This window comes from Crotalus tigris, unplaced genomic scaffold, assembly GCF_016545835.1.
Source record: "Crotalus tigris isolate CLP2741 ecotype Arizona unplaced genomic scaffold, ASM1654583v1 scf7180000018137.345827, whole genome shotgun sequence".
Classification (NCBI taxonomy): Eukaryota; Metazoa; Chordata; class Lepidosauria; order Squamata; family Viperidae; genus Crotalus; species Crotalus tigris.
In genome coordinates, this window is record NW_024096843.1 from 75,221 (window position 1) to 87,534 (window position 12,314).

The 12,314-nt window shown below is 37.3% G+C and overlaps 1 protein-coding gene across 2 annotated transcripts in view; it reads left to right on the forward strand.

The window, feature by feature from the left end:
* RPAP3 (RNA polymerase II associated protein 3) overlaps nucleotides 1–2,385 on the forward strand; it is a 64,800-nt gene extending 62,415 nt beyond the window's left edge. The window contains exons 12-14 of one of the 2 annotated variants that reach the window (XM_039348336.1): nucleotides 32–129; nucleotides 1,393–1,493; nucleotides 2,022–2,385. In XM_039348336.1, the coding sequence (XP_039204270.1) occupies nucleotides 32–129; nucleotides 1,393–1,493; nucleotides 2,022–2,107 (285 nt within the window). In that variant the 3' untranslated portion in view covers nucleotides 2,108–2,385. Of the gene's footprint in view, nucleotides 1–31; nucleotides 130–517; nucleotides 922–1,392; nucleotides 1,494–2,021 lie in introns of those variants that run through there. The other variant, XM_039348337.1, reaches the window with a different exon arrangement.
* The last annotated feature ends 9,929 nt before the right edge of the window (nucleotides 2,386–12,314 follow it).

The following is a 12,314-nucleotide window of genomic DNA, read 5'->3' on the forward strand; positions in this document are numbered from 1 at the left end:
TGTTTTGTTTTGTTTTTTTGTTCTTCCTAAGCAAATTGATCCTTCCCTTTATCCTAACCTCTTCCAAAAATCATTGGATCCAGAAGTTTTTTGCCAAATCTTGAAAATTCTGCAGGATTTTCATACTAAGTAAGTTTAAAGCTATTTTGTCAGACTAATTTACATTGTATTTTTTGATTGAATTGTGCCTTTAGCTAATAACCAGTTTTAATATTTTTGCTGCATATTTCTTGAGACAAATTTGTTCTATCTGATACTAATAATATGCTAATATTTATTCATACTATTTGGATAAGAAATAGATACAGTAAATTATTATGTAAAAGTAGTTCCCATTGTTGAAATACTTCTATGTGACTTTTACCATTTTTGAATTGAAATCCAGAGATGACCCATAAGTCCAGTTGCCATGGCAATTTTTTCTTCATTTATATCTGACAAGATTGCATCCCAGAGACATTTGGAGCGTCTAAATAACATCTTAAAGTAAAAAATGAAAGCATTATTTTTTTTTCAGATTTATATCTAGGAGAGAGGACGCATCTCATCTCAACATCTTTTGTGCTATGTTTCAGAGCATTCTGAATTTCTAGAAAGCACAAAATTCTACCCAAATACTGTTTTGGAAGGTATCAGTGACTACCTCTTGAAAGATGTTGTAAAGGTCTTCCATCACATTATCTGTGCATACTGGAAAATTCAGCAGATGCAGCCTATGACTGATTAATAATAGTTTACCAAGGCCAGCCAAACTAGTAAATACCCTTTTTAATTCAAGATGCCAAAAATTTAAACCAAGAAAATAATTCTTCTTGAATTTTTACCAGGATCTTAGGAGAGGGGTGGTTACTTTTAAGAGGAAGTTTAATTTCTTTAATTTGTTTAGTGACCACTTGAAATTAAGTTATATATTTGTATACAGAAAAAGAAAAAGTTTACTGTAACCACGGAAATAAAGATTAGACAACTATGTAATATAAATGGAATGTTTCCATGATTGTGTATCTATAATAGGGAACAGATTTTATTTATTTATTTATTTGTTCATTAAATTTCTACACCTAAGTGACTCTGGACTGTTTAGAACAAGATAGTAGTTGCAAATACAACGGAATGCCATATTTACAGTTTGAAGACAATATCAGGACATTCTCTTATTTAAACAATTGCAATTTGGGGAATCCAAAAAAGTACAGAGGAGTCATTTTCAGGCCTTGTTTTTATTTTCCTTTTAGCAACAATTATATATTTGATATATAGCTGCTTTTAGAGTATGTGGCTGTATGTATTATTTTCAAATATGCATATTTCATTTTAGTCAATATAGTTGTGCTTTATTTATGCCACAAGTAAAAATAATGATAGATATGAACTAATATCTTATCTTACAAGGAAAGAAGAGCCTTTACTTATCCTTGAAATTCTGCACAAATTATCAGAATCCAAAAGATTTGATATGGCAGTTATGTTTATGTCAGAGCCAGAGAAAAAAAGTAAGTAAAACACATTACTTACTGGGTCATTATTAAAATCAACTGGCTTGATAGTTTAGAGATTAATATAAATGTGGCCAGCATGTCACTGTTCCAGATATATTTAAAAAAAATATAACATTTTTTCCACAGAAACCCTGAAATATAATTTTTCAGAACAAACTATAAAAAGATGTGTTGGGTCTGTGAATTTTTACTTTAGCTCCTATATCTCTTTGAATATCTTTTCTTTCTGCTTAAATCTGAAAATAGAAAAGAAACAAAGGACCAAAAACTAAGAATGGCCAAGCCATCATCTGCCTCATTTCTGTACAGTTATATCTGTATAACATTGGATTGTACAATGTTTATGGAAATGGTTTTGTTATAGTTCACTACAAGTTTATGACTCTTAGTTCAATAGAGCCTTTGCATCTTATTTACTGTCTTTTTGAATATATAAATTGAATGATGATATAATTTACTAAATGCTAAATGTATTTTTAATTTAAACATAATGTAATACCAGATCTCTCTCTTTCATTATAGCTGTACGTTCTTTATTTGATCATTTGGAACAATCTCATTTGGAAGATTCTCCTATTAAACAACTCAAGATAAAATATATTGTTTGATTTAAAGACTTTTTGTGTTTCTGTATATAAATACAGCATATTATATACTTCTTTGGAAGGACAGTTCCATATAGATGATTATGACAGAGAATTTCAAGTTCATTCTGCTTTTTTGTCATTTGATCCACCATGTTCTGCCTGAATCTTTTCATTTTGAACATTCTGTAGAAACAAGATTGAGAGCTGTTAACAATATTTTTCAAATTCCATTAAGTTGTGTGTTAAAAATTATATATTTTATTCATATAAATAAATTCACAGATGTTAAATTCTTTTAATCTTTTTTGTTATTTGCAATACTTCCAATATTTCTTGGCAGAATTTCAGGCTTAGACAAATGAAAAATCACTTTAAAAAAGCCCTGTCATCTAAGCCTTCTCTTATTTTTATTATTTAGTCTTGGCATCTTTTAAGAACATTTACTCACTCTTAAAATTTCACTAATTATGATTTTGATTATGTTTTCTTTTGAGACAGAACCACTATCTATACTTGATTGAAATGCTTTAGATGTATATTCCTTAAACAAGGAATAAGATTTTACTTCTGAGTACCATGAAAGTTGAAGAACATGCATTATATAGGAAATGCCTCACAAACTTTCTCTACATTTCATAAAAATATTTCCTGCTTATGTGTAATACTAAAGGATGAGCTACAGTAGAGGGAATTACTTTTTAAATTATATAGCTAAATGTGATGTTTACATAGTGAACCAACCTATGACCATTGGGTAATCCTTTGAAATATATTTCCTCATCTTATTATTTATTTATCCCACCTTTGTATACCTCAAGTTATCGAACATACCTTCCTCCTCCTTCATAACAACAACCCTATTCCTACACAACAGTAACCCTTTGTCCACAATAACAATCCTGGGAAGTAAGTTGGCCTGAAAGATAGTGACTGACCCAAAGTCATCCAGCCGTTTTTCATGCCTAAAGCAGGATTAAAACTCTCAGTTTCCCTGTCGGATCTGCCCCAATCTCATCCCTTAGGAAAGAAAGACCCTCAACTCCATTTGTTTGAAACGAAAGGGTTTTTTACTAAAAGATGTTGGCTGCAGTAAACTCAGGCTAAATCTGGGTTTCCCGCGCTCAAAAGATACAGAAAGGTTTCCCCTCATCCCAGCCCTCCCCCAATGGCAAATCCGTCTTCAGCCAATCGGAAGTATTTTAAGAATGCTGAGATGTTTTAGGGTAATCCACATTCCTTCTTTAAAAATATATATATTGGTTTTTAACAATAACAATCTCCAGTGTCTGGTGTACAGCATGTTGTCTTGGTTTATATATTTGAGAAAGAAAGAAAAATAAAAAGGCAATAATAATTAATAGTCAACAATGTATTCTCCTTCTTCAAATTTAAACAAATATAATTACATATTTATACAAAATAATAATATCTATATATATTTTTTTCAGCTTATATTATTCTTATGGACCATCATCTCATTAGTTTACCATGCATCCTATTTTTTGTGATTTTTGTTTAAGCTTAATTTCCCCTTTTATTCAATTATTCTTATCATGATTTTCTCAATGTTAATCATCTAGATATCCAAATTTTTCCATTTAGGTACACCATTACAATATTTTCATATTTCATGTATTATAAAAATACTGTGCTTCTTGTCTGTCTTATAACATCCTTTCTGATCAGCTTACATTTCACTTATATTTATAAAAGTTACGTCATCCCAATATTTTTACATTTCATATATTACAAAACATACTATATTATTTAAATCTCTTATCACTCTTGTTATAGGACCCTCTTATGTTCAAAGTTCTCTATTCTTTTAACCATATTCAAACCAGTGTTTACTCATGTAATACTGGGCAAGTCAAATCTCTTGAATCTGTCTCTAGCCTTCTTCTTTTGCTGAATAGCTTTCCAAATTGATATATTCTGCTTACCTGGCATTTCCTGTGGTTTTGCAAGTATTGTTGGCAATAGAAAAGATAGAATAGATAGGATATATAGTTTCTGTTTCCCAAACCCTAATAATTCTCCAGGGAATTCTGTAGTCCACTCCATTTTTATTCTTATATCAAAATCTTGTAGATTTTTTCCTGTTTGTGTTGGATTATAATTCTTTTCATTTGTAGCTTCGTTGATATGATCATTGTCATGGTTCTGATAGATGAAACCCATCAAAAGAAGTTCAAGACAAGGATTCTTCCTTAAAGAATATTTTATTCAGGAAACAAAGTATTGGCACTGCATAGCTGAACCCAAAACTAGTTTCCCTTCCCCCAGATACAAAGTAACAAATTGCAACTCCCATCCCCAACAAGCAATCATAAATCACGCTCTCCAATTAGCCTGAAGCACAGGCTTTCTCCCCAGCTCCTCAGACAAGCCAAAATATTATCAATTCATCCTTGGGTTCCCACAAAGCAGCGTTTATTATTATGGCTAGCTGAACTCAGCATTCATCCCAACCCCCCCTTCTGCACCTAATCTCTAAATAGAAGAAAAAGCATGTTAAAATCAAAAAGAGAAAATGGCTGCGATTTTCATTAGTTGTCAGAGCAGGAACATCCAATGTTAGTAGCATTGACATCCGCCCCCCTCCTTTACAAAAAGGACAAATCCTGCAATTCAAACAAAATCATAGGTTAGGGGTTGCCTCTTGGTTTATTAGGATGTTTATCATAGAATTTATTAATGAGCCTGTCAGCTTTTACAACACTAGATTTTACCCAAGTGGTTTCAGATAATGGATATCCTTTCCACTGCACTAAGTGCTGTAACTTTCCCTTGAAAAGTCTACAATGAAGAATACGCTTCACTTCATAATGGGTCTGTCCAGCTACCACCAGAGGGCCAGATGCCTTCTTAGGGGGAGGTTGTAAGGTAGAGCCCCGAAAGGGTTTCAGTAGGCTACAATGGAACACAGGGTGGACTTTCCCTAAGAGTCTGGGAAGCTTTAACTCCAATGTAACTGGTTTTATGATTCTTAACGATGGAGAAGGGACCTATGTACTTCGGGCCCAACTTCTTACTAGGTAACTTGAGTCGTAGATATTTTGTGGATAAGTAAACTTTTTCCCCAACCTGGAATGACCTTTGGGGAGCCCTCCTTTTATCCGCTTATTTTTTATATGTCTCGGAAGCCTTTTTCAGAGCGATTTTCATTTTGTTCCAAACCTCCTTCCACCCTTTCACTCATTAGTCAAGGATTTGGGAAGCAGAGGGTTCCTGAGAATATTCAAGTACTGGGTTGAATTCTTTTCCTATGGCAATTCTAAAAGGGGTAAAACTGCTGCTGCTGTGAACAGAGTTATTGTAAGCCACCTCTGCAAAAGGGAAGTCAGTCCAGTTTGTTGATAATCCACATAGTGTCTGAGGTATTGCTCCACCATTGAGTTCGCTTTTTCAGCCGCCCCATTCGTAGATGGGTGAAAAGCTTATGACAGTCTTTGCGATGAGCCAATTAACTTGAGGAAATCTCTCCAAAACTTGGCCTTAAATTGCAGCCCTCTGTCCGAGATTATTCGTTTTGGCGTGGCGTGCAATCTGTAAATGTGCTAAAGAAACATTTTAGTCAGTCTCTGGGCTGACGGGAGTCCTTTGCAGGCAATGAAATGAGCATGCTTCAAAAAAAGATCTATTACAGTCCAAATCACCGTATTTACTCTACTTTCAGGTAACTCAACTATAAAATCCATAGCAATTTTTTCCCATGGCTGGGAAGGGTCTGCAACCAGTTGCAATAGTCCAGGGGCTTTCCCAGAATTCTCTTTATGGTGGTATACATAGCACAGCTTTTGACGTAGTTCTCTACGTCCTGTTTCAAACCTGGCCACCAAAATTGTCACCGAACTAAATGCAGCATTTTCAAATAGCCAAAGTGCCCAGCTTGTGACCATGCTTGAGAGAGTTGAGGCGGAGGGTTTCAGACAAATACTTCTCCCCTTTGTAAGCCAATCCATCCCTGCATATCAAGGAAGTTTGATTGTCTTTGAACCATCGATCGTTGAGTTCCTGTTTTAATTTTCTCGTCCCAGGATTATCGGGGTGTGGGGTTTTCATGGCGTTATCAGAGATGTATCTTCAGGTGTAGATATGATTGCTTCATTGACCTCTTCACACTGGCTTTTGTACTGAGGCAATCTTTTTAGCATCAGCTAAAAACTTTTTTTCCCCCGGTATGTATTTCAGGGTGAAGTTAAATCGATTAAAATACTGCGCCCACTGTACTTGCTTTGGAGACAGCTTGCAAGGAGTTTTCAGTGCCTCTAAGTTTTTATGATCAGTCCATACTTCGAAAGGTATCTTGCTCCCCTCTAGGTAGTGCTGCCAGTTTAATAGAGCCCATCAAATTGCAAAGGCTTCCTTCTCCCACACTGCCCACCTTCTCTTGCAATCAGAGAACTTTTTTGAGGTGTAGGCACACGACTGCAGGACCCCCTCAGTTCTTTTGTAATAGTACAGCTCCGACGGCCAGGTCGCTGGCATCGACTTGAATCACAAGGGCTTCCCCAGGCAGGGGTCCTTTAAGAACAGCTCGACCACAAATAGTCTTTTCAGATTCTTGAAAGCAGATTGACAGTTCATAGTCCAAGTCAGTGGCTGGCCTGCTCACAGCTTCCCCTGTCTTTGCCATTTTTCTGTAACGATCTTTTTTTTATTAATTTTTTTTCCATCAACATATGTTAATTTTTCCAATCAAACAAGTTGTCTGGTATTTGCTAAGCTAATACATGTTCACTTCCTAATCCTTCATTCTTTTCTCTAACCAAGAATAGAATAAATTCCAAATTTTATAATAGTCCATATCTTCTTTGTCTTTCAGCCTCATAGTTAGTCTGTTCATCTCTGCACATTCCAATATTTTCATGATTATTTCTTCTTCTGATGGCAATCCTTCATTCTTCCAGTACTCTGCAAAATTTATTCTTGCTGCTGTGGTAATATGTAGAATTAAATATAATTTCTGCTCATTAATCTTTTCAGACATAATGCCTAGTAAAAAAAGTTCAGGTTTAAAATCCATTTGTTCACCCAATATTTTTTCTAACCACATATGTATGCTTTTCCAATAGGCCTTTGCCTTCCCACATGTCCACCAAATATGGTAATACATGCCTATATTATGTTTACATTTCCAACATCTATCTGACATATTTTTAAACATTTTTGCTAATCTTGCTGATGGAAGGTGCCATCTATAAAACATTTTATACAAATTTTCTTTGTATGAAGTTGACATTGTTAATTTATAGTTTCTCTCCCATAACATTTGCCATTTTTCTAATTCTATATCATAACCAAAAAAATTTGCCCATCTTATCATTGTTTCTTTCACTTCTTCACTTTCCATATCTAAAATTAACAAAAAATTATACATTTTCTTAATTAATTTCTCATCCGAGGTTAACAAAATCTTATCAAACACATTTTGACCCTTGTAAAATCCATACATTTTTACATCTTTTTCATATCTACTTTGTATCTGCAAATGTGCCCACCAGGACAAATTTATTCCTAAATTTTCCAATTCTTGTTTAGATTTTAATTTCTCATCAATATCTAAAATATCTTTATATGTCCATACTTTTTTAAAGTCTACCAGATTCGGATGTATAAATGCCTCCATCGTTGATAACTACCCTGGAATTTTTGAATATATTTTAGTTTTAATTTTTTCCCATACTGTTAATAAGGCATTTCTTATAAAATGATTTTGAAAGTACTTATGAACTCTGTTTTTCCCATACCATAAAAAAGCATGCCACCGCAATTGTAAATCATGTCCCTTTAAATACAATAACCTTTTATTTCTGAATGTTATCCACTCTTTCACCCATGTTAACACAGATGCTTGATAATACAATGTCCATTCCGGCAACCCAAAACCTCCATTTTCCTTAGCATCTTGTAATGTTTTCATCTTAATTCTAGCTTTTTTCCCCTGCCAAATAAAGTTCAAAACCAATGAATTTAAGTTTTGAAAGAATTTTCTCTCAAGTTTTATCGGGATCGTTTGAAATAAAAATAAAATCTTCGGCAACACATTCATTTTTACTGTAGCAATTCTTCCTAATATTGACAATTTGAGATTTTTCCATCTTTCCAAATCTAGCTTTATTTGCTTCAATAATTTTATATAATTGTCTTCTTTTATTGACGAACATTTAGCCGAAAGATGAATACCTAATATTTAACTTTTTTCACTATTTGTACCTCTGTTTTCTCTAATATTTGCCTTTTTTGTTTATCTGTGAGGTTCTTTACTATTACTTTAGTTTTATCTTTATTTATTTTTAGTCCTGCCTCTTTTCCATATTCTTCTATCTTTTCCCATAGTTTAGGAATCATCTCTAAAGGTTCTTCCAAAATAAACACTAAATCATCAGCAAATGCTTGAAGCTTATTGTCATGGGTTCCGACTAATGAAGCACTTCAAAGAACTTTCAATCATGTTTCCTAAAGTCTTTATTACAGAGCTACAAATTGCCGGTCACCATCATGGACGTTTTGATGCCAGAATCTGACTTCCTCTCACTGGCATCAAACTTTTCTTGCTAAACCCCTCCCTTATCTTGCAGTCCCAAGTCACATTATCCAATTAGTGTGAAGGTCAAAAGTTTACTTCCTCTTTCTTTCCCGGGCTTTTTACCCCCCCCCCACTCTAAGCTATGTATTAACCCAGTAAATACGAGACAGTTTTGCATATTGTCAAAGCAAGAACATACAATATTTGCAGCATTGACATCTGGCCCCCCTTACAAAAAGGACAGATCCTGTAAAGTAAACAAAAGCATATGTTAAGGGTTATCTTTTGGTTTGCTGGGGTGTTTCACATGAAACCTTTTGATCAATCTGTCAGCTTTCACTTCACTAGATTTCACCCAGATAGCTTCAGACGGGTATCCCTTCCATTGTACTAAGTACTGTAATTTCCCTCTAAAGATTCTGGAGTCAAGAATACGTTTTACTTCACAGTGGGTCTGCCCTGCCACTACGAGGGGCCCAGGTGCCTTTTTTGGAGGAGGTCTTAAAGTGGAGCCCCGATAAGGCTTCAACAAACTACAATGGAAAACTGGGTGAATTTTCCCTAACAGTTTAGGGAGTTTCAGTTTTACTGTGACTGGGTTGATGATCTTTACTATGGGGAAAGGCCCCAAGAATTTTGGTCCCAATTTCTTGCTGGGCAATTTAAGGTGTAGATATTTAGTTGACAGATAGACCTTTTCCCCAACTTGGAATGTTCTTTGGGGAGCCCTCTTTTTATCAGCCTGTTTTTTATAGGTCTCAAAAGTCTTTTTTGAAGCAGTTTTTGTGTTTTTCCAAACTTCTTCCCACCCTCTCACCCACTGATCAAGTGTCTGTGAAGCGGAGGGCAACTGAGGATATTCAGATATTGGGTTAAATTCTTTCCCTGTGGCTACTTTGAAAGGCGTGTAGCCAGTGCTGCTGTGCACAGAATTATTGTACGCCACCTCCGCAAAAGGGAGGAGATCAGTCCAGTTCGTCTGTTGGTAAGAAACGTAGCATCTAAGATATTGCTCCACCATTTTGTTAGCGGCTTCAGCGGCCCCATTTGTGGCCAGATGAAAATCAGATGATAACCCTTGAGATGATCCAATCAATATAAGGAAATTTCTCCAAAACTTTGCTGTGAATTGCACCCCCCCTGTCTGAAATTATTCGCTTAGGGGTGCCATGCAGCCAGTAGATATGTTTCAGGAACAATTTGGCCAGTCGTTGGGCAGATGGGAGTCCTTTGCAGGCGATGAAATGAGCCTGTTTCAAGAACAGGTCTATTACAGTCCAGATGACAGTATTTCCCCTACTTTCAGGTAAGTCCACTATAAAGTCCATAGCTATTTCTTCCCAGGGTTGAGAAGGGTCTGCCACGGGTTGCAGTAACCCAGGAGTTTTCCCCGGGATTCTTTTCATTGTGGCACATACAGTACAACTTTTTACATAGTTTTCCACATCCTTTTTCAGCCCCAGCCACCAGAATTGCCGGCGGGTGAAGTGTAGGGTTTTCAAATATCCCAAGTGTCCAGCCTGCTTTACATCGTGGCTGTGTTTGAGAGCATTAAGACGGAGTGCTTCTGGCAAATATAACTTCCCCCCTTTGTAAGCCAAGCCATCCCTGCATGTTAGGGATGCTTGGTTATCTTTGAACCATTAGTCAGTGAGGAGGTCTCGTTTTATTTTCTTCACTCCAGGGTCATCAGGATTGGGGACCCTGCGAGGTGTAAGTTGAGCAACAGTTTGTGAATCGGGAATAATTGCCTCGTTAACCTGCTCTCGTTCGCTTTTGTACTGGGGTAACCAGGATAGCGCATCACCTAGAATGTTCTTTCCTCCTGGTATGTACTTTAGAGTGAAGTTGAAGCGGTTAAAGTACTGTGCCTACCGTACTTGCTTTGGTGACAATTTGCGGGGAGTTTTCAGTGCCTCTAGGTTTTTATGATCTGTTCATACCTCAAATGGCACTTTGCTCCCTTCTAGATAGTGTCGCCAGTTCAATAGCGCCCACCTAATCACGAAGGCCTCTTTCTCCCAGATTGCCCATCTTCGCTCGCTCTCAGTGAATTTCTTAGAAGTGTAGGCACAAGGTTGCAGGATCCCATTTTTGTTCTTTTGTAGTAACACCGCTCCAACCGCCACATCGCTGGCATCAGCTTGAATCACAAAGGGTTCCCCTGGGCAGGGGTGCTTTAGAACCGGTTCGGCGGCAAATAGTCTTTTTAAATTCTCAAAAGCTGTTTGACAGCTCATTATCCATGCTAGTCGTTGGCCCAGTCATGGCTTCCCTCCTCCTCTGCCTGTTTTGAGTAGTTCTGTAAGAGGTAGGGCAATCTCGGCAAAATAAGGGACGAATTGACGATAAAAGTTGGCAAAACCCAGAAAGCTCTGGAGCTGTTTGCGAGTCCTTGGGGGCTGCCATTCAATTATAGTTTTCACCTTGGCTGGATCCATTTCAATACCCTCATTGGAAACTCGGTAGCCAAGATAGTCTAATCGGGTTTGGTGAAATTCACATTTTGACAATTTGACATAAAGCTTGGCATTCAATAGTTTCTTTAACACTTCTCTCACTAGCTTTATGTGATCAGTCATATTTGTGCTGTATATCAGGATATCATCAAGGTACACCAAAACCCCTTTGTACAAGTGATCATGTAGAACCTCATTAATCAACTGCATAAATACAGCTGGGGCCCCCTGTAGTCCAAATGGCATGACTTTGAACTGATAGCTCCCCATAGGACAGTTAAAGGCAGTTTTCCACTCATCTCCCTCTTTTATTCTCACCCGGTAGTATGCCTCTCTTAGGTCTAACTTAGTGAAGACTCTCCCCTTAGCCAGATGGGTCAATAAATCCTTTAGGAGGGGGAGGGGGTATTTATTTTCCACACTTACAGCGTTGTCCCTTGTAGTCTACACAGAGACAAAGAGACCTATCTTTTTTCTCTTTGAACAACACAGGGGCTCCCACAGAAGATTTGGCCCGTTCAATAAACCCCCTCGCTAGGTTTTTGTTCACATATCGCTGCATCTCCTCCATTTCGAGGGGGGACATAGCGTACATCCTCGGACGTGGGAGTTTGGCTCCGGGCACCAGTTCGATGGAGCAGTCATTGGGTCTGTGACGGGGTAGGGCATCACTTTCTTTTTCACTGAACACCTCCGCTGGATCCAAGTATTCCTTGGGGATGACTGGTTCGCCTGGAGGCAGTGAGGCGGCCATGTGCGCTCGCTCATTGGGTGGCCTAAGATGCCCCGTAACATCTGTTGAATCAATGGGGGGATCAGGCCCTATAGGTAGTCTCACAATTCTCATTCCTTTCTCCCACCAGATAAACGGCTTCCATTTGTCTAACCAGGCTAGTCCTAGGATCACCGCCTCAGTCATTTTTGGAGCCACCAGGAAACGAATAAACTCCCAGTGTGCACCTATTTCTAGGCGTAAAGATTCAGTTAATTGTGTAATAAGAGTCCCTCCCATCACGAAGCCATCAGCTTTCTCAAATCTCATCGGTTTGGAAAGCTGTTTTGCCCTTATGCCCATTTTCATGGCAAACGCCAGACTAATAATGCAGCGGGTGCATCCCGAATCAATTAGTACATTCAAGTCTATTTGTGCCCCAGACTTAGGGATTATAAGTTTGGCGGCCAGTGAAAAAGGCAGGATTTGTCGATTCACCATTGGGTCGTTTTCTCCTTCATTGTC